Source organism: Helicoverpa armigera, chromosome 11 (assembly GCF_030705265.1).
Source record: "Helicoverpa armigera isolate CAAS_96S chromosome 11, ASM3070526v1, whole genome shotgun sequence".
Classification (NCBI taxonomy): domain Eukaryota; kingdom Metazoa; phylum Arthropoda; class Insecta; order Lepidoptera; family Noctuidae; genus Helicoverpa; species Helicoverpa armigera.
In genome coordinates, this window is record NC_087130.1 from 7548397 (window position 1) to 7570799 (window position 22403).

Here is a 22403-nt window from a genome sequence, read left to right on the forward strand (position 1 = left end):
TTTCTTGGTCTAAAATTCTCCAAACACAACACGACCGCTTTAGACTATTAGACTATGGGTAAAGCGACAATGACTAATGACTGTTTCATCACTAATATATAATCTACAAAGAAAAGTCTATTAAGTATTTGCTCAACTACCTACTAAGCTTATGCATGTAAAGGCAGAAAAGTTTAAATAAAAAAAATGTAACTGTTAAATATAGTCTTTATTTAATATTAATTGTACTTACAACTTATTATAAAATATATTGTAATAAAATCTGTTATTTAAGGAACAATAATTGTGTGCAACATTTATCACAGAGAGAATAGAAAACAAAATTGTCGAAAGAGAAGAGAACGTCTATAATAAATGTGAAAAAATAACTGTTAGGTACCTAGGCATCAAAAAGATCAGTTCATCTTAAATCTTCAAAAATAAAACAATATCAACTTTATTTCTTTAACGTTAATGACTAGTGTTCAAGAAGGAGGTCATAGTTAGGCTTGACTCCTTTCACGTAAGAGCTTCTGAATTCCAGGAAGATTTCATCAGGTACAGCATACTCCACTACAACAGGATCTGTCTGCATCTTTTCTAAATAAGCCCACTGCAATGAAAAGAAGAGAAAGTTATATAGTTACCAATAATAACATGTCTATGATCTACTTTGTCGAAGAATCGTTTGAAACTGTAAAAACAATAAAGACTAGACTGCTTTCTTTACAATGCATGCGTGATATGACTTTTGACTTCTTATGTTTGATTGTCTCTACTACAATTTGTCTAAGGTGGTTCGTAAATGTTATTGGTCGATAAACTCACATACCTACACATTTACATGAACTAAACCTAATTACCACCTTCTCGTGTTTACACACTTTTATCGTCGTAAATACCATAAATAAAAATAGAAATGTGTTAAGTCACTTTAATGCCGCATAATAATTTATGAGAAACACTTAGTAACTAAGTAGTAAGGACTTATGTAAAGTCTAGGTGATAAAACTATGAGGTATTGCACAATATTTTGAAATCAGTTGAAATGTTGATCAATAACAAGCACGTGTAAACCCCACTGAAGGATAAGATAAAACCGTTTAGATTTCACATAAGATAAACCCCCATGCTGTAGTAATATGCAGCATTTACCTCGCAACGCGCACTGCAGACTAAACATTTTTTTTTTGAAAATCGTGAATTCAATCAAAGTTTTCAGTCGGTCTGATACCGAACAAATACCTTATCGACATTTCATATGATGAAAATATATGAATTTGGGCTTATGAGCTGACTAAAAGTTTGTAGTGTGCACGCACTCTTAGTCGTATCAGCTCTATTAACAGTCTCTATATCTGCAGTCAAACCGTACTTACCAGCAGCTGGTACTTCTCCTTATCAATTTTCCCGACATCACTTTTAAGGGCGAGGATTCTCTCGAACCAGGGCCAGATCATGTAGTCGGCATAACCAGGCTCCTCTCCACCGAGGAAGGTGGTACCTCGCTGTTTCAGCTGCTCTTGTATGAAGTCCAATGTCTTGTAGTATGCGGTTATGTTCTCTTCGGTTATGGTTTCTGGGGCCCTCATCGATTTGAAGAAAACACCGTTGAGCTGGAAGATGTATGTAATAAATTATGTTGTTGATACTTGTGTGCTGGTGGGCAGTATTTAATTGCGAGTAGAGTACAGCAAATTAGTTTGGCAAATTATTTTCAAACTAACCACTTTCATGCTTTCTTTATTTACATAATAGTTGAAAATACGTATATATTAACGTTTTCAGAATTATGAATGACAACGTCTGCAAGTCATTATTTCGTAATGGTTAGAATAACCGGTATGTTTGTTTTAAATAGTCTGATGAGTCTTATATAATATGCAGACTTTACATAGGGATAAAGTCAGTAGGTATGTTTACCTCCAGAAGATGACTGATAAACTTCGTCTATTGTTTATTGAAGACCACTAAAGAAGAGTGTAAGTAAAAGTGAGAGAATAGCCCTTTGTGGAATTGTTGGAATTGAACGTCTAGCAGAAATTAACCTATGTAGATTTCCGAGGTAAACGTTGCCCATTAGATAAGACCAATACAACGTGCAAATAAATACTTACGCCATCTAAAGCTTGCACGATGATCTTCTCCTTGGCTCTAAGCAGCGGGTCTTTGGGGAGCAGTGGCCTTTGAGGGTAGACCTCGTCCAAGTATTCCACCGTCACCAAGCTCTCGTAGATCGATACTCCATCAGCGATCTCCAGGGCTGGCACTTTAGCTTTAGGAAAAAAATATTACTAAATAAGATATTCTGAGTAAGTACTATGTCCGAGTGGCCAGTGGTGGTTAAAGCAGCCGCCTCTTACTATAAGTGTGCGGATTCGATTTCAGGTCAGGCTTGAGTTAGAGCGTGGAAATTAATACCTACAGATAGTGACGGTAATTAGGTTGATACTCGACCGAATTAAGGTAATTGGTTTAAAATAGACGAACCATCAGCAATGTTAACTGAACCATGTTGAACGAATCGCTAAGGAAACCTCACTTAGCAATTAGGCTCTATTTAAGAGGTTTTCCTGCGAAATATGTTATAGAGTCTGTGTATTATGGAGATTGTCTTTAGAAAAAAGTTTGAACATAATCCATACTAATATTATAAATGCGAAAGTAACTCTGTCTGTATGTCTTTGATAAAATTTGGTACATAGATAGAGTTGACGCCGATATATAGATTGAAGCCGCGGGCGGAAGCTAGTATCATATAAAGATAGGCAGGGAATGAAGAAAATGCAAGTGCCCCAATATGGCCCGTCTGGATGTACAAAAAAGTTTATATGCTACCTTACATGCCATTACCTCTTTATTACACTTACCAAAAGCACTCCTAGAAGTGAGCCATTCGGGTTTGTCAACGAGGTCGATGTTCAGCAAGTCGTAGTCTATGCCCTTAGCAATGAGCGCGAGCATGGTGCGCTGGGCATAAGGGCAGTAGCGCATATTGAACACGCGGAGCTTCCCGCTAAATGGCGGGAGGGGATCACCTAGGAAGTACAACGAATGAACGATTTCACATAAGGTTACGATTTTTTCAAAAGTTATTTTGTAAGAAGGTACATTATAACAGGGTTAATACAGTAAAAACATAGTCTCACTATATGCGACTTATTTATGTAGTCACGCAAATATTTTAAGTTCTTTTAATATAAAATAACAAATTTTAAGGAACATTATCATGCTGCATTAAAAATACTGTCTTCTTTCCTGGTGGTAGGTACTCGCTTTAACAAAATAAAAATATTTATCAATAGGTAAACCAATTTCATAGGGATTTTTTAAATACTTATTATTCTTGTAAATTTTAATGCTCATTGGGTAATGTTTTAAAGAAATCGGTTAAAAAAGTTTTGCGAAATGTTTTTCTTGACACATTTTTATGCCACTCATTTTTGCAGTACCATCTAATACCTATCTTATCAATGTTTTCTCAAAATTAAGACCCTCACTCGAAAGAGCGTCGTCAAAAAAGTTGGAATTTTAATTGAGAGTAACATTTGCCGAACATTCATGAGTAAAGGTATTGTTTTAATTGATGTTGCTTTAATTCTCTGAGCCCGTTTAAAATTAACTCAGACAACCTGCTATCTGCGACATAGAGACCGGTTTATTGTATAATTTCTTGAATTTATTTGCATTCTAATAGGGTGCTGAACTTATTTCCCCCGTGCAATAGATACAACGTCTGTTAACTCTTTTCAATTATCGGATTAATAGCTCTTCTTTTAAATTCCGCGCCAAACGATAATGTTGCCTAATGCAAAATAATAATATTTGAAGTATTTATTTTATTGTTGTGAAGCATGAATGAAAGAAGATTTAAAATCTTATTTACTATATCTAAAAGAAAACTGAATTTTCTTGTACTGGTTATACGTTTACATTAACACTTTTACTGTTATTATGCAGTCATAACTATTTGTACAAGTACTCTGATAAACTACTGGGTGGTAACACTGAAGTTTATTCTATAAACTTGTTATTTTGTTTATCAAAACTCACGCATTTGGGTCATTTATCAGTATTTGTTTAAGGTTTAGTCTGTATCACGTGTATGTACATAGTTAAACTCCAATTAAAGTATAGAGTAGAAGTTACTAATTTTATCTTCACTTTATCTTTAAATGTGTTGTCATCAAACAACTAACCTTTAGACAGGTGCTTTGTGTTGAAGTTTTTCTTGACCTTGATCGCTGCCATGTTGCTATAAGGTAGAATATATCCTAATGCTCGTCCTATCGACTGGACTCCTTGAAGCGAGGAGTACAAATGAGCAGCGAGGCTTACTGTGGACGATAGCATGTCGACCGGTCTATTTAACTGCCCGAAATTCAACACTCACTGCGATATGATTTGATAAAATCATCGACATCAAACAATAAGACGTAAATTGCTTTGTATCTTCGTATCACTGGTTAATTGTTTATAGGCACTTAGGTCACATGCAACTAATTAATGTTATGAAATATTTACGAAAGGACCTTATCCACTTCTTGAAGACGCACTACTCTTACGAGCAAAAATGATTTTTATCAACATAAAAACATCGGTTGTAAAATTAAGCATGATAAGAACAAAATATTGAAAAGTTTCAAGTCATTCACTCGGTCGATACCTACGCATTAACCAGCGGAGGTAATTTTAGAATCACGTATCGATCGTTCTTAGCTTTTGAATAAGAAGTTCGGAACTAGTCCACAGTAATTAGGTAGGTACTGTTCATGGCGTAAAATAAAATATGCATGTTGGAAACGTAGTGGGAGGTTGAAACGAAACTATGAGTCATTGCCTGCTTGTAAATCTAAAGGTTAATAAATGCACGAGATCAGTTGCATGACTAGCAGTTAATTCTCGAAAGATGACGTGACCACAATAGTAAGCATGATAGTATTAACTCAATCACATTTCAAAGAAATTTTTTTGCTAATTCGTTGTAGACAAAGCTAGCATTCATAACACGTTGTAGCAAAAAAGAGCCGGCTTCTTTAGAATTTTAAAGAAGGAATTCATACTGAACATAAAACTAATACCTAATTTGTATTATAAGCGAAGCTTAGAAGCGAGAGTTTTATAAGTCCTGAAATCTACCACTCGAACTGCGAAACTAGTTAGGTAGGTACTTAGTTGCCTTAGAAAGCTGATAAAGCGGACAAATAAATACATAAGCCTCAACTTCTGAAATAACATCCTCATTCCTTTCCGAGATATTTCAGAAAAATAAAACCGCTTGGTCATGAAATAACTGTATCTAACGTTTATTTATTCAATAGCTGTTTACGGATCTCAGCGTGATAAGCTCAGGCAAATTAAAGGCTAACCTGTTTTTCCACTGAGCAAAATACCTAACAATGTGTAAGTCGTGTAATTTTACTGTTTTCTTAAGGGTGATTTATATTAGGCCGGGCCGTGTCCGGGCTTTTACGAAATTCTAAAGACGAGCGTTGCTGATCATGTGGAATTAACCATCAATAGATACCATAACAAAACTTGAATGTTTGAACTTCTTGCTTTCCATTTCGTCTACAAAAATACAAAACACAAGAAGGTGTTGTTATTAAAATATTTACCACTACTTTCTGTTTTAAAATATTTATTATTTTTTAAATGGCGTACGGATGCCATTTAAAAAATACCTACCTTCTGTCTTTAGTACGAAAACTGCTTGATTGCGAATGACATAATTTACTAGTAAGTCCAAATTTTAATTCTTAGTTGGTAACACTGTATTTTCCCTGACAGTTGTGTGTGACAAAGACAAGATCTTGAAGTTTCTGAATTCTGTTATTCAGTCAATGGGTTGAAGTGAGAGGTCAGAAGATATATTTTGAAGGCCGGCTGATCCCCCCCAGCCTCAAGTTGTCGAACGATTGGACGTGATTGGTTGGACGGAAAAATCTTAAATCTTAAATCATTACATTTTTGAAAGCCGCTATTGCCAGCTGTGCCGGCGTTCATATTTGCCATACGCTTTACGCAACAAATAAGTGCAACACAATGTCTGAGAAGCATTTACAAACCGGTACGTAATATCTTTGAAGTTCTTACAACTCATTTATAAGGCAAATAGGTAATAGAGCTGTCTTGAAAAGTGCATAGTTAACCTCATTTGTTTTTTTTTTCAGGTGATGTTTTACCGCCGTACAGCGGCAAGCTCCGCTTATTCGCGATGAGATTCTGCCCGTATGCTGAGAGAACTGTCCTTGTTATGAATGCCAAGAATTTGCAATATGAGACAGTATTTGTGAACTTGGATCATAAGCCCGAGTGGCTTAGCAACTTCAGCCCCAAAGGTAAGACTTAAAACATCTACAAACCAATAGCCTCAATCATCTTGTAGACTGCTTGTTACAAATGAAAAAGATTCTTATTGGATTGGAAATGTGTTCCTGTGTCCACCTAAGTTCTGTTAAAATAATTATTTAAAATATGTGCAGTAGGTACAAGAATACAAACTGTCACACTTCAATAAATGACCAACCTTGTAACAGTTGTTACAAAAACGAGATAAGGTCATGCTGCAAAAAACCTGCATCCTATCCAATCATGCACTTTGTTTATGCATTGTAAAGTACTCATAAAAATAAATATGTAATTTAAATAAACAGGTACAGTGCCAGCTCTAGAGTATGAAGAAGGAAAAGCCATATTTGACAGCAACATCATCAACGTTTACCTGGATGAGAAGTACCCAGAGGTGCCTCTGCAGTCATCGGACCCTCTCCGCAGGGCTGAAGACAAAATTATTGTTGAACTGTTCGCTGCGGTATGTTTTTGAAACTCCAAACTTACCTTTGCTAAAAGTCACGCTAGTATAGAGTCTAATTTTGTTTTATTTTCTTTACAGGCTCAATCTGCATTTTATACTGCTGCTTATAATCCGTCAGCCTTGCAGCCCAATTCAGTAGAAACGTACCACAAGGGCCTGGAGGCTCTTCAATTGAAACTGAAGGAACGTGGCACAAAATTCTTACACGCTGACACCCCTGGGCTTGTAGACTTCACATTGTTCCCATTCTTGGAGCGATTTGAGGCTCTGCCGCTGGTTGGCAAGCCTGAATTTGAATTGAGCAAGACTAAATATGAGTTATTGGTAAGTTTAGCTGTTACTGCATGAAGCTAGGATGGTTCTAGTCATGATTCAACCCTGTTTCATGTAGTTACTCAATATTAATAGAAAGTGAAGAAAGAATAGGTGTTTCTCTAACATTCTCTTTAATTTACCTTCTGTTAATGTAGGTATTTTATTTTTCAAAACTCATTGCTAATATGACAATAATTTACAGGTGAACTACCTCGAGGCAATGAAGCAAGTTCCCGCCATCAAGGCATACTACTTGGACCCTCAGACTCACGCCAAGTTCATTGAGTCTCGCAACAAGGGCGACGCCAACTACAACATGTTGGACACCAGCGCCGTATGCTGCATGCGCCCTAGGAAGAAGAAGGAATAATCTAGAAACCCGACTGAACAATACCTTATATTTATAACGTAATTTGGCATATAATTCCATAGTACACTCTAGTGTGCAATAAAGTACAAGTTCATTATTACATTTTGTTGTTTTATTGTTATCTGTGCGCCATGACTCGTCAACTTTCCCCTTTATCAATGGAGTGGTTTTGGGTTTCAACACTTATCAGCAATGTGTGGTTTATGTGTGTTTATGGTGGATATCGTTAGGGCTAATTTAAAGGGGATATCAGAGGTCAAAATATTTGCAAATAGTTATGATAAGTAAGATAATAATATCGGTGTTGTGTAATTTTTATCAATCACACATCCGCAAACTATTCTAATCAATTAAGTAACTAATAAATAAGGTAGTCACTGATATCCTAATTGTGCACGCCTCATGATTTCCCAATTTCGCGGATCACCGGCGCAATTTTTTATACTATTTGCACAGCCTACTAGGATTTTTTGTCGTGTAGAAATCGATCTTTTTACTACCCTATTGTTGGGCAGCCTATTAAGTACCTTTTCTTACTAAAATTATTATTTAATAAATGTGAAAGTGAGTTTATTTGCTGTGCATGCACGTTAAAGGGCTGGGCATTATGTATGTCCTTCCGATAGAAGTAATATAAAATTAATTGGAATGTGTTTAATTAAGAATATCATTTGCCTGTTATAATATTTTCCTTAGTGACCAGAAAATCAAATTAAGTACAGGGCTCTGCTGAGTGTCGTTATTACAAAAATGTAGTCAGGAATCCGTGATTATTATACAAAGGCAGACAAGGAAAAATAATAAACAATTTTATAAAATAAAATTTATATATTTCACAAATGTTAACACAACCTCCAATAACGTTAATCTTCCAATCACTGATGTGTCATTAATTCATTACAAAGCACTTTGTTTGCCATCTCATTCAACTAGGTGTTTTCAATAACATACAACATACGCACTACACGCTAAAGCCTATTTAGATGAGATTCGACTATTTAACGAGTACTTAGTAAGGTAGCATGCGCGAGGATTTCCTACCAACTATACATATACACTGAATATAATAAATAATTAAAAGTATCTTGATTTTATATACACGACATATAGCGTTACAATTTATGTAATTCGAGTATTTTCTTAAGTATTTGAAGAAGGGAAGTTATCACATGTGTTCATGGTTAGATAAACATTCAAAGAGCATACGTTTATTTAAGGGGGGAAGCACCATACTAGCTAAAGGTGAATTAATATATCTGATATAATTAGTTCAATGTTCGAGACCTTATCAATTTAGACAGCCGAAAATAGTTTTACCATGCTTATAATAAAACCTGTAAAATTTTACCCCTTTAAAGTATTTAAATGGTGAAGAGCTCTAGCTTATTTTACACTATACATATATTTAGTAACACCTCGACGCGATACCACGCAAGAGATAATTAGGACTAATCCTAGGCACAGATAATGATCCATTTATACAATCACAATTAAGTACAAATACATAGTATTTTGGAAATATTAAATAAAAAAGTCATAACAAGATATATATTGCAATAATTTGTACTATCCTAAGCTAAAACAACAACTAAATAATACTAATTAAGTACTTTTCAAAAGAGTAGTAATTAAACGTGCATTTCAATATTTGGAAGTTAAAGCAAGGCAGTAAATTGTGTCAAAATTCGAAATTACAGAAGACCCATGTAAGAATCAGTAAAACTTAACCGTCTGATTGATAATTAATTTATTATGAAGCTTATTGTTTGTTTGATAATTTTACATGAGGAAAGGTGAATCTGGTCCTAAAACTGTCTTTAAAATGTTTAAGGGATACTTAGGTACATATGTTAGCGATGCTTTTTATTAACCAGTATTGATATTGTACATATTGCAATGTCCTGTACTATCGAGTGGAGGACATTGACACAATATTATCAGCAACCGCTCAACACAAAATACTAGCGAATTGACTTGCATTTAACACAATTTTTCATCACGAAACATGACACTGTAACTAAAAACTTTGTTCAGATTACCTAAATGCTCATTCAAATAATACTCTTTGATAAAAACGATAATAAGGTAAAGTGTTAATATCATTTAGGAATGTAAAATTTCGTTCAAATTACTTAAAAATAGTAACATCAAAAGGTTCTAAAATGCGTATTTTGGAGATTATTAATGTCATGAACGAGTTAAAGCACTTTAAAATTTGACTAAAACTAAATGTTTATGGCATATTACGGAATTTGTTTTAATGTTTACAATACTACGAAACAGTTGTATCTGGTGATTTTCATATGAACTATTTTCCTGTTTACATATACTCGTATGTATGTTTTTAATGTAAACAATGTTTTATAGATCTATCTCGCAATTACGAGTTTCATGTATCTGTTTCACTATCTATTCACTTTGAAAGTAACATTACATTTTTATATTTTGCTAATAATATCGTCATATTTTACGAGACGTGCTCTTTTTTAAACAATAAACACTGATCATTGTGCATTATTCTATTTACGACCGCCAATAAATAATGTTATTTACTTTTCAGGGACTATCAATAAAATTTACTTTTCTGCCAGAAAAAAATATCTCAATCCTTATTTTCACAGAGTTATTAGAACCCTCCTATATTGCACCTTATCTTCCTATCCGATAATCCCTTCAATATGAATCGACCCAAATTAGGTAGTAATCAAAATTCATTCAATTTCAACTGGGTTCTCTCACTTCTACAATTCAATGACCTTTAGGACTTTGAAAATACCCGTTTTTTACTCAATTACTGATGCTAATTTCCTTCATTTTGCTAACCAGTTTTACTGTTATGTTTTCTTCTTAAATATGTTAGGTATATTCATGTTAGATTTTGACTGTTGGAACATTTGCGTGACTCTTCTGCCTACTTCTTGGGCGGCTTGTAAGTTGGTGTTATGTCTCGGCGGAGGCTCGCGTGTCGTGTCCCCGGGAGTGCCAGGCCCGGCTATGTTGTGTATTAGGGCTTCTATAGCGGCCTTGTATTGGGATAATGGTGGAGATTGGACGCTTTCTTCTAGTTTTCTGTTGGGAGAATAAAACATTAACCGTCTTACCACAAAACCTTTTAAACACCAGTTTAACACCTGTCTAAAAAATAATTAAATTATGACGTTGAAATAAGGTCCATTTGGCAACCACACTTTTTTTAGACAAGTGTTTAATACATGTTTAAGTTTTTCTAGTAAGACCATAAACATTTAATTATTCTAAACATGTGCAATTTTGCATAGTAAAATATTTATGTTACATAGGTCTGATGTAATAGGGGTTGGCTGTAGACAGTGAAACAATCGCCAATAATTCTAAATTGCTTATGGTGACATCAGCATGTAACATTCTATTATCTCATCTGTAAGTGTTATGAATATTTATATGGGTCTGTATCATACCCACGTAAGTATAAATTTTTTTATTGCAATATTTATAAAACTGTTGCGAAATCTCTATTGATACGTTACGGCTACACCTAATTTTAGCCAATCACAGCTAGGAATCACCGGCCCTAAAATACCATATAAATGTCTATGACTTACCTTAGTGCAGGCAATAACGCGGGATGATGCCTACAATGATGTACGGCGAGTTGTAATCCCGGAGTAAGCGCGGCGAGGCATTCCCGGGATAGAGTCCCGCGACACACCACGCATAGTAGAGACACCGCTATGTACAAAAATAGTTTTTTGTGAAAAAAACATAAAGGCACGGACATATGTATTGTAATACATACATTATGGAATCCGATATGAGTATGAATGTGTATATGACTCCACCAAGCAGACTACCAGTCTTACCGAAAGGGTATGAAGTTGCCCGTGTAACTGAGTCGAGGAAGTCAGATATTCCATGCGTTCCATGAAAACTCAACTGCTTCCGGTTAGACTGGAAGCCGACCCCAACATAGTTGGGAAAAGGCCGAGATGTTTTTTTATAGAATTTTTTGGTAAGTAGTTTCGGCCTAAATGAAAACGGGTGGACTACCTAAACATAACTTAGTAGCGGTAATTGCTACTAACCTTGAAAGTAATCTAATGTCGATTTTAGGGTTTGAAAATGATTATTATTTTTTATCAGCTCATCTTTCGGACACCTGCATAGACACCTGGTTATTACACAACTTTGGAAATGCTTGTGCAAAGTTGGGTTGGTTAAATTTGAGATATTTTAGGTACAATTAGCAAAAATAAGAGTCATGGTGACTTGCTTTTCTAAAATTGTAACACTGTAATCGACTGATTCCCATCTTATAAAATTATAGCTACTGTAAAATCACGTTGTAGGTACAACGCCACTTAGAACTTTTTGTAGGGAACAAATTTTATTTTTAATTCGCAAAAAGAATACTTCCCATTACAAATGCTAAATGTGCCAAACATTGGCGGCGCGAACACTTTTGAGTTAGGGAAGACACACAAAATGAACCACTTTAATACTACTAGACCAAAAACAAATGTCGTTTTTCTACGCACCTTTTTCAGAAACCGCATGGTTATCCACCGTGGGCAGTACTAATATTGCCAACGCCTCAGCTATCCTAGCAGACTCTTTGACAGTCAGTGCTTGGTTGCCGAGCATGTCCTCGACGGGCGGCCAGCACTGCGCCTCGCTGTCGAGGCCACGGATCAGACATGTGCGGGTTATACTGCCCCGGGGACCGAATTGAGGGTCAATGACTTTTTTACTCACCTTTTTCCGAAACAGCATGGTTATCCACCGTGGGCAGTACTAATATTGCCAATGCCTCAGCTATCCTGGCAGACTCTTTGCCAGTCAGTGCTTGGTTGCCGAGCATGTCCTCGACGGGCGGCCAGCACTGCGCCTCGCTGTCCAAGCCGCGGATCAGACATGTGCGAGTTACACTGCCCCGGGGACCGAACTGAGGGTCAATGACTCTTCTACGTACCTTTTTCAGAAACAGCATGGTTATCCACCGTGGGCAGTACTAATATTGCCAACGCCTCAGCTATCCTGGCAGACTCCTTGACAGTCAATGCCTGATTGCCGAGCATGTCCTCGACGGGCGGCCAGCACTGCGCCTCGCTGTCGAGGCCACGGATCAGACATGTGCGGGTTACACTGCCCCAAGAGGATATTGCTTCTTCGCGGACCGAACTGAGGAACGAGAAATATACGGTTAATTAAAATGTACACTTCGCACCATATAACTTTGCAATCCTGAATTTTGCCATTTGCGTATTTGTTACTACAGATGTTGCTAAGATTCTTTGCTTGATCGAAGTTGACTACTAAATTGGTCAAATGGCCAACTTTAGAACTGCAAAGAACTGTTCTTCTTAGATTGAAAATTCAAAGGGAGGCAAACTGTAAAAACTGCTTTCAATGGGTCATCTATTGGGCAAAATTATAACTCCCTCCTGATTTCATCAGGGGCCATTTTTTTCACTCAAGCTAAATATAGTAGTCGCTTGCTGCGAGTAGCCAAAATTGAGGAGTAGAACTTAATCATGATCTGGTTCTCTTTGATCCTGCACGCTGTTCCTAGGCACCATTAGAAATATAATTAAGATGAAAGTCATCTATAAATTATTATAACTACAACTCACCCATCTTCGTCGTGTAGTAGCGCCATGACGGCGGGTAACACCTGTCGCTCGATGCACTTCTCGTTGAGGTCGGTAGCGTTCACCAGCTCCGTGATGATGTTCGCGATGTACATGCGGACTGTACTGCCGCTTGTACTCTCACAACTGCTAGCCGCGACTGTACGAAAACAAAGAAAAAATATTTATTGATACAACACAAAAGAAATACAAACAATAAAAAAGGTTGTGTTTAAAAGAAACCGCATGAATCGAAATGAGATTGTATGAGACTACAAGGAATTTTGAAAGTAGATAGAAAATTAATAACATGATTCAATTATTTTAAAGGGAAAACAGAATGAGGAAATCTGAACTTTCAAGTATGAAATCGCCAATCTGAGTTTGGCAAGCGTGGTGATTAACGCTCATCAGCCTCTTCCTGTCCCATTGCAAGGCTACGGCCTTTTTTCGTACAGAAAATAACTTTTGACGATGAGATTTTATAGCCTTAAACTTGTACATACTGTTAACATTTATATTTACTAAATATATAAGCACTTTATCCAGATCATTAGACAAACAGTTTGATACTCACATTCTCTTAGGTGTTGTAAATAGAAGTCGAGCGAGTCTTCTCTGTGCTCCGCCACCCATTTCAGTGGCACGGAGAATATCTTGACGGGCAGACCGCGGATACTGCTGTACAAGATCCATCTGCAATACACAAGACAAGGAAACGTATATTTTAAAAATTTATAAATTACATTACATTATGTTAGGTTATGGGTGAGTTGCCCCATTTAACTATAACGATACTCAAACCATAAACAGACGAAAATGGTCGCCCATCGGTTAAATCTACGATTAGACATCTGGAAGTGGATCAGTTACCGTTATAATGAAATGGTGCAACCCAGCGGAAGTACATAGCTAGGATTATGGTTAACTAGGCTAGGCTCCAATTCTCTCTATACCAATTCGGATAGGAAAAAGGGGATGACGGTATTTGAAAGGTTTGAGCCCAGTTACAGGGCTTGTAAATTTTATTCTTCTTCTTCTCTGCATGTATTGCAATCAGTCTATAACGCTGTTAAATAAAGTGGCTTCCCATCGGGTAGATAATATTTTATTTACCAAATAAATCAATAAATGCATGCTTACTTTTGTAAAAACTCTCCATGTTGTATTGTATCTTCGAGCGGCGGTAAAATAGTCACCAAATATATTCCAACTATTATAGTAGTATCCACATTCACCGGGTGTAGTTTTTCCATCTTATGTTCTAACTCAGATATGGCATCATTAAATATAGGTTTCAGTATATGCCGTGTGAATTGTATGCCGAAATTGTCCACATAACTACTGACCACTGATATAAGCAGTTCGTATATCAATGTGTGACTTAAAACCTTTGTATTTGTGGCCACTTCTAGAATTTGTTTTAATCTGTAATGGAATGGGCCATAGATAAGTAAATTATAGCGAAACCTTCTCCATTTTTTCGTTTTTTTAGGGTTCCGTACCCAAAGGGTAAAACGGGACCATATTGTTTTCGCTCTTCTGTCCGTCCATCCGTCTGTCACCAGGCTGTATCTCATGAACCGTGATAGTTAGAGAGTTGAAATTTTAACAGATGATGTATTTCTGTTGCCGCTTTAACAACAAATACTGAAAACTAGAATTGAATAAATATTTTGGAGGGCTCCCATACAACAATTGTGATTTTTTTGCTCGATATCGGTAACGACAACAGGTAGATGCAGTTTTATCAATAATGGTACGGAACCCTTTGTGTGCGAGTCCGACTTGCACTTGGCCGGTTTTTTTTATCAACAAAGATACAGTTATGCTGAAGTATATGTAAGATACTTTATGCCTTTGGAACATCAAAAGATACAGGTAAAACAAACCATAAAAATACACACGAAATCGTCACACCACATTACAGATACAATTACAATTCTACTCACGTGCTAATAAACCAACTTAACTCCGCCCATCTAACTTCAGGCTTTTCCTTAACAATATTATTCGCCGCTACCAACAAAATCTTAGCATCCACACCATCAGTGACGTAACACTGTAGATCCATAAAATATTCCTGTTCCTCTAAAGGAACTTCTTGTAAATTAACAGTTTGAGTATCACAGTTACCGAGTGTCACATCCCTAACTATTTGTACATTGACTACGTAAGCCAGTTTGGCTAACACTAACACTCGTAAGACGTCTAAGTATAAGAGAACAGTCTTCCACTCGTTATCACTGCACGCTTTGGTTAAATTCGACATTATTCGACTGCATAAATCTGTTGAGAATTTACCTGGAAATAAACATTGACTTGAAATGTATGAAGAGTACATGTTTATTATTATGAAAATTCACTAAAGTAAATTTTTATAGCTTTCTCAAGCGTCTCTCTGTCCGTTCCCGTTAAACATTTTATTAACTCTTAATTAAGCCAGATTTAGGTATGTAATTTATATATGTACGTACAATCAACTTCAGGTCAGCGGTAACAGTTTTATAGGAAAATCGTACTTATTACTATTGAGTTAAGGTGCATGACTGTTACCACTGATGTGCGGTCTACCGTACTACACATTTTAAGTGAGAAACAATAGGGGTAACGTAAACAAAATATTTGTGGTAAGGTAAACCCAACCGAAAAATGATATGTAAGTAAAACCACTTACCAGCAATCAAAGCAGTCCTAGCGAGTACAGGCACAAAAATATTCACAGTATCCTTCACACATTTCTCAACGGGATCCTTTAAGAAGTTGAACATCAAACTCTCTAGTTGACTGTACTTATGTTCTGCCACCGGACATATTAAACAAGCTGATTTGAGTCCCAGAGTCCTAATTTCCAGTTCATTGGACTCACACATAAGTACCACAAGACTCAAAAGCAGTGATGTGCATAACTCGATAGGTACATATGGTGCGATGGCCATGCATACTTGGCTGGCTAAAACTCTTCGCTCCGTAGAGCGGGAAGCTAGTAGTTCGGCTATTGTCGATAAAACTTCGCCACTGCCACCCCATTTTACTACGAGGCAGGTTGCTGGAAGAAAGTTTATGAATTATATAATGGTGAGTATTAAAATGTTATATCTATATGGTTGTGAAAAAGTCAGGGATGTGATTTTTTTTAATGAACGATTGAGAGCGAATACGGGACAAGATGCAACTATAATTCGATAATATCATAATTATGGAATAATGTAATCTGAAATTTATTTTGAATTCTAATATACTCTTCACTTTAATTTACTTCGCTAAGCCGAAACATAGGCACCAGAATATTTTTTATGTTTTTGTTTTAGCTTTAGCAATATCGATAGTTTTTTTTCTACTAGAGATGGGACACAGCAAAGTTCCATCTCTAAAAATCAAATGATCGAAGCAACTATCAATAAATAACTTGCGTACCTTCACAAATAGCCCTAGTATCGTTAGCATCGGGTTTCTTCACCAACGTAAGTAACGCGTGCAGCACCCTCGCCCGCCGGGCGCCGCCGGCCGGCAACAGCGCGGCCGCCGCTGCCACTAGCGCCGCTGCTGAACCGCGACGAGCTACTAACGTGTGGGGTAGTAGCTATAAAGATAGAACAACATATTTTAAAAAAAGTTTGAGTTGAAGGAGGTTTATAATGTGTGTATTTATGTGTCTGTGGTGTGGTTCAGACTTTTCATTTCAATTCAATCAATCTACCGAAACCGGTTCGAAAAGACGACACATGAAAGCAGTTGTAAATTAAAGGTTTTTGAAATCTAGCTATGACAATCAGCTGGTTTCGTGTAATAATCATGATGAAATATTTAAGTTACTTTTTGTGGTTTTTTGTACTTAGGCTAAGGACAATCTATTAGTATCGGTGACACAGCTAACGGGCGCATGTAGACCTTGTCGATACGAAGGCGCGATGCTCCAAAAAGTTGCCATGGCCGAAAGCCCTAGGTAAACTAAACTTAAAAAAATTATACAAACCCGTGGCAGAGTATCGGCAACCAGGTTCAGTAAGCCAGGCAGAGTGATAGGTTTGTCGCTGTTCACTAGCTCGGCGAGCAAGTCGTTAGCGAGCGGCTCGTTCAGATTCAGTGTTTCACAGCACCAGTTCAATATCGATACTTTCAGTCCGTTCGGTATGCCACTGTGAAGAGAAACGGGTAAGGTTTGAGGATGGAGATGTGAAAGAAATAGATTAAAGATTCTTTTAACTCATTTCCAATGTGACGTAATCTTTTTATTGTAATATGTTTTCATTTATGGACCATAAAGAATGAATGAGTTGCATTATAAGAGGTGGGCCTTGTGGTAAAGTATTTACTGGAAAAAAACACTCCGAGCTACTTTTCAAACATTTGTGGTACCGCATGTCTTATGTAGGACACGGCCACGTTGGATAAGGCGGATTTTTTGTAGGAAATTCTCACTAGGATTTTCTGACTAAATAGTTTGTGTTTGTAGTAACTAATAGTGTAATCTATGCTATTACTATCAGTGCGTTCTGTTCTTCTTCTACAAAAAATCGGTCACCGATTATCGGATGTAGACAGCCAGCCTAAGGCAATGTTGTACCTAAAATCTTACCTATCAATCCACATCTCCTTGCTGTTAATCTCGATGCTATTATAGTCGTACTGCACCCTTGTCCACTCGGCGTCGTTGATGCTGAGCGTCTCGTCGAGCGTGGTGACGCTGCCGCGGCGCAGCGGCGACGCGCGCTGACTGTCGCCCACGCCGCCCGCGTCATACGAACTTATGTTCGAACCTTTGCGGGTTCTAGAATTATGGAATTTAACATATAAAAGTAAGTCGTGTTTTGAATCGCTTAAGCTGCAAATTAGAGGGGGACCCGGGAGAAGGACGTGAGGTAATTTTTGTTACAATCCAGCTACGGGTTATCCCGGGAACAGGATAAAACAGTGGGCAGAAGCTAGTTATGGACCTGGATAAAGTCAGGAATGATTACCTATATCAGAGGGAGCCTGAAAGTAGGTATGGCCATGTGATGAAACGCATGCTACAAAGAGTGTTCTAAGCATTTATATGGCAGGATGGAGAAGTAGAGGTAGACCGGGGAAAAATGGATTGACTCGAAAGAGAATAAGGATATGAAGGGTAGCCATATATTTTGACAGGGAACGAGAAGTAGTCCCACAGGAAGTGGGTAACAGCTAGTTTAAATATAAAATTTCTTCTTATAAATGAAGAACAAAAAATAACACAATGTATTTTCCCTAGATAGTATCATCATTAAATTAAACATATTCAGATACATTGCTAAAAATAAAAAGTAACAAAACAATCGCAAACAATAAACTATCAATGCCACAATTGCGCATACATTAGCATACAATGAATGCTGTAATTCAATATGAGTCTGGTATTGTAACGAAATGCTTGAGATAACCACATTTTAACATACTAAATATGTACCAGGAAATAAAATGAACAATAAGAATCGTGGAAACCGCAAACACTATAGAATATAAATTATTCTACAAAGTTATTGTAAGATATAATCATTATGACAGTCATTCTCAGTGCATCAATGTAATGTTAATTCTTCAAAACGTGTTTCTTCATCCCTACTAATAGTAAAAATGCGAAAGTAGCTCTTCCTATCCGGCTCCCACGCAAGCCGTTTTAAATGAAATTGGTACAGAGAGCCTTTAGATGAAAAAAAAATTACATGGGCTACTTTTTATCCAGGTGCGGGAAGATGTTCCCTCAGGACGCTGATGATATCGCGGGAAACAGAAGTAGGTAATATATAAAATAGAGACTTACATAGCACTATTCTTTTCACTGTCAATCATCTCAAACTGTTCTGGAGTGGCACTGTGAGTAGAATTGCCACTTCCATAGTGATTCTCTGACGCAGTACAAGTAATAGGTTTAGCTTCCACACTTTGTTCTACCCTCTGTACTGACAGCAGCTTATCTTCAGGTATTTGCAGGTCTAGGCCTTTGCCCTCGGACGCAGGGCTCGTGAGTGAGTTTAGGCTGACTATGGCAGCGTCGTATAGTTTTTGGAAGTTCAGCTTTTCGGTTTCTAATGCTATTACTTTTTGTTTTAGAAGTTCTATCTCTTCGGCTTGGATGAGGAGCTGTAAAAAGTTGAGAATGAGGTTTAATTTGATATACTTATAATGGTAGTGTACATCTGTTGGGTTTCACCAGTCCTAGGTATAATTACTAGTCTAATTTGTTTTTTTTTTCCAATATCAGATCATATAACATAGGTAGAAATTAGAAAACTAATAATCTAGGTATATGCAGAAATAAACAAACCGAACTTTAGCCATCAAGAGATAACATAATCAAAAGGACAGCACAGCTTATATTATCACATAACTTATCTTTTGTTGATTGCCAGTAAATAAACTGTTGTCATGATAAACAAAGTCTTACCTCATGGCTCCAATCAGTCTCATGATCTATAGATGTCTGACAGCTGACGCAAACATTTCCTTCATCAAAATCAGTCTGACATTCAATATCTGCATATGACCAGTCCATTTCCGTAGATACGTCTACTTTAGCTGGACTAATACTTGAAGTGTTACCGCGGAATAGAGATACCAGGCCCGCTGGTCGCGGCATGTTAAGGCCTACATCGTCCCAGTCTTCAAATTCCTGAAAAAAATGACGTAGTAATAAGATAAGAGCTGACTTTACAAAAACATTATAATAATTTGATAGGTTGTAGAGAGAAAGTATGAAAAACTTTCATATTCAACCAATTTAAAAATATGCCCTAAATGGTGCTGACAACACATCACAACATCCGGTTAGACTGGAAGTCGACCGCAACGTAGTTGGGAAAAGGCTCGGTGGATAATGCCTTAAATAGTGCAAGACGCAGACCCACAAATAGCAGAGTGAGAGATATTGAGACGAATATGTTACTACATTTGATAAACATTGTTCTAACTTTTACTTATAACAGCAAAATACTATTTGTTACATAATTACATCCAGCACTCATGTTATACAATATGTATTGTACATATGTAAATCTAGTCAAAGAGATTGATTATACAATGAATTACTCAGAACCATAGATGTTCAACTAAAGATGTACATTCTTCATCACGATTAGCACACTGATATAGCTTACGCAATTAAAAAAAAAACAGTAGCTTCATAGAGATATCTCATTAAAATGCAAATTTTAATAACATATGAATATAGCTGTGTAAGCAGGGCATGCTACTCATTATTTACACTATTATTCATGTTCTGCATGTGCGTTCTTTGTGTAATCAGGGCATAATTACTCATGAATAAATATAAGAAAAACTAATGGTAATTAAAGATGCAACACTACTGATAAGACCATACTAACTTATAAGGCAAGGATGTATATGATATAAGCCACTAAAGGTTTGGCATGCAAAAATACAATATTTTACTTGCATGCTTTCATATGATTGCCTCAAATGATTCACAACAAAAGATCTTATGTTATATTACTTCTGAATACTCAATATAACTCAAAACAAATACAAGAAATAGTTCCAGTGCAACATGGGCTCTTCTATTTTTACCCAAATTATTTAGCTCCATGCCATGCCTGTTATACAGTATTAAGATTGCGTAAATCATACCTGATCTGGATTTTCATCAGAAAATGTGATGGAAGTGAGCTTGTAATCTTGTAGGAGAAGGTATTCATTGATTAGAAAGTTTAAGGCTCTCTTCTCATGAGGCTTCAGGGAACGCTGGTCAGATAAATCTTTAGAACTTTTGTCTAGTGTAGATTCACCATCTGAAAGATTAATGAATAAAATTAAATACAATGCAAGTAATTAATTGACAGTGTTAATAAAAAATATTATATCCTGTTTAGCATATAATCATTTATTATTTTCCTTTTATTCTAACTGATCAATCCTACTTTAATGAAAGCTAGTTTCCTTATTATTTTTAAACAATATCGCAATTTACGACATATTACACATACCAATAGTTTGGGAAAAAATACCTAGATCAGATAAAGAAAAATAAACACTAGTGTGGCACCAAACCTAATTTGTAAAAATTTTAAAAACAATAATAACAAAAACAGTGAACTACAGTATTTAAAAAGAGTATTTAATTACCAGCAAATTGAGTAAGGTTGGCTCTCAAAGAGTTGATAGTCTCTCTAGCCTTGCGCAGCTCAAATTCAAGAACTGCAACATCCCCTCCACTGCCCCCTCTGTCACCACCCCCATCCTCTGAGTAGCGAGCAGTGTCCAGGGAGTCAAGAGTGGCCTGGCTTGGCGTCCGATCTATATGACACAGTTAAAGTATTTTAAACTTAATACACAAATATAACTTAACTACCTACTACATAAAGGTATTATTTAAATGTTTAGTTTATTGAAGTTAACAAACAACAGTTTGGAATAAATAGTCTCAAGAACTGTTAAGATGTCGTGACTAAATTATTTTATCAATAAGATTACCGATACGCAAATCAAAACAACTTACGCATCGACGAGAATTCAGATGCTCTAGAAACATGTTGCTCAAAATTGCCAGGATTTGAAAAGAATTCTCTTAGCTGCGGTAATTCTTTGCCGCTCTCGACAAGCTCTGTGTGCAGCTCCAAGGCAGTCAGGAAGTAATGATCTTTCAGCAGTTTCGTTGCTATGTCCTCGTAAGCTAAGTGAGGTGATGCTGCGAAGGAACTTTCTTCTATGTCCTTATACGGATTCATATTGCAGCAGTCGATTGATTACATGCCACATGTAATGTAATACAATAATTATTGTTTTAATTACACGTCAACTTTTTTCACGATTCATTAAACGTTTTTTCCAGTTTTTTCATAGGAAAACAATAATCCACAAAAACTACTGACAAACAAGTCAACTTGACAGTTTACATACATGAAAAATTGACAAATAACCATAGAGATTTTTTTTTTTTTGCCCATAGGGCAGGCTAAAGTCTTTCGACCATACTGCCTAGTCTTTCGTAGGTATTTATTTCTTTCGTAATATTTTTTAAAAAATTTTGTCATACGTGTTTAATTCATGTCAAATCAATAATTTTTTGTCAAGTCATTGTCTTCTTTTATTATCCAGGTATTTTTTCCTAATCCAGCCGTTAAAGGCATAATTTTATTTCATGTCAAGTCATATCAATTTCTTTTTTTTTTTTTTTTTAAAGACAGTGTCAACGTATTTTTTACGTCAAGTTGATGTTATTTAAGGGTCAATTCACACTGAAAGAGCAGCGGCCGGCAGCGGCCGTAAGAGCACGGAAAATGTAAGAGCGCGGCGCGATGCGGCGCCGCGCGGCGCCGCGCGGCCCGCCGCGCTCACGCTC

The 22403-nt window shown here is 36.5% G+C and overlaps 3 protein-coding genes across 3 annotated transcripts; 1 reads left to right on the forward strand and 2 right to left on the reverse strand.

Moving 5' to 3' along the window:
- Positions 1 to 195: 195 nt before the first annotated feature.
- On the reverse strand, positions 196 to 4722 carry LOC110380334 (pyrimidodiazepine synthase). Its single transcript, XM_021340284.3, has 5 exons — positions 4179 to 4722; positions 2850 to 3017; positions 2097 to 2254; positions 1359 to 1595; positions 196 to 592 (listed from the first exon to the last, which is right to left on the reverse strand). The coding sequence occupies exons 1-5, from the start codon at positions 4330 to 4332 to the stop codon at positions 458 to 460; spliced, it is 852 nt and encodes a 283-aa protein (XP_021195959.3). The 5' UTR covers positions 4333 to 4722; the 3' UTR covers positions 196 to 457.
- A 1054-nt stretch (positions 4723 to 5776) lies between these two features.
- Positions 5777 to 7583, forward strand: LOC110380331 (pyrimidodiazepine synthase). Its single transcript, XM_021340282.3, has 5 exons — positions 5777 to 6049; positions 6153 to 6320; positions 6636 to 6793; positions 6875 to 7120; positions 7314 to 7583. Exons 1-5 carry the CDS (start codon positions 6025 to 6027, stop codon positions 7479 to 7481), a joined length of 765 nt encoding a protein of 254 aa, XP_021195957.2. The 5' UTR covers positions 5777 to 6024; the 3' UTR covers positions 7482 to 7583.
- Positions 7584 to 8289: 706 nt separating this feature from the next.
- Positions 8290 to 21977, reverse strand: LOC110378069 (RAB11-binding protein RELCH homolog). Its single transcript, XM_049850928.2, has 16 exons — positions 21561 to 21977; positions 21188 to 21358; positions 20693 to 20853; positions 19494 to 19718; positions 18870 to 19189; positions 17667 to 17858; positions 17064 to 17226; positions 16505 to 16670; positions 15765 to 16136; positions 15040 to 15391; positions 14231 to 14515; positions 13665 to 13783; positions 13091 to 13247; positions 12430 to 12638; positions 11063 to 11189; positions 8290 to 10550 (listed from the first exon to the last, which is right to left on the reverse strand). Exons 1-16 carry the CDS (start codon positions 21787 to 21789, stop codon positions 10316 to 10318), a joined length of 3483 nt encoding a protein of 1160 aa, XP_049706885.2. The 5' UTR covers positions 21790 to 21977; the 3' UTR covers positions 8290 to 10315.
- Positions 21978 to 22403: the final 426 nt, after the last annotated feature.

Coding starts and splice junctions, on each gene's coding strand:
- LOC110378069 (XM_049850928.2), bottom strand. CDS start 21,789: ATGAATCCGTATAAGGACATAGAAGAAAGTTCCTTCGCAGCATCACCT. Junction 19,190..19,493: donor AGACTGATTGGAGCCATGAG/GTAAGACTTTGT, acceptor AACTTTTTACAG/CTCCTCATCCAAGCCGAAGA. Junction 14,516..15,039: donor TTAAGTTGGTTTATTAGCAC/GTGAGTAGAATT, acceptor ATTCCATTACAG/ATTAAAACAAATTCTAGAAG.
- LOC110380334 (XM_021340284.3), bottom strand. CDS start 4,332: ATGCTATCGTCCACAGTAAGCCTCGCTGCTCATTTGTACTCCTCGCTT. Junction 3,018..4,178: donor CACAAAGCACCTGTCTAAAG/GTTAGTTGTTTG, acceptor TGTACTTCCTAG/GTGATCCCCTCCCGCCATTT. Junction 1,596..2,096: donor TCGTGCAAGCTTTAGATGGC/GTAAGTATTTAT, acceptor TACATCTTCCAG/CTCAACGGTGTTTTCTTCAA.
- LOC110380331 (XM_021340282.3), top strand. CDS start 6,025: ATGTCTGAGAAGCATTTACAAACCG. Junction 6,794..6,874: donor TTGTTGAACTGTTCGCTGCG/GTATGTTTTTGA, acceptor TTTTCTTTACAG/GCTCAATCTGCATTTTATAC. Junction 7,121..7,313: donor AGACTAAATATGAGTTATTG/GTAAGTTTAGCT, acceptor AATAATTTACAG/GTGAACTACCTCGAGGCAAT.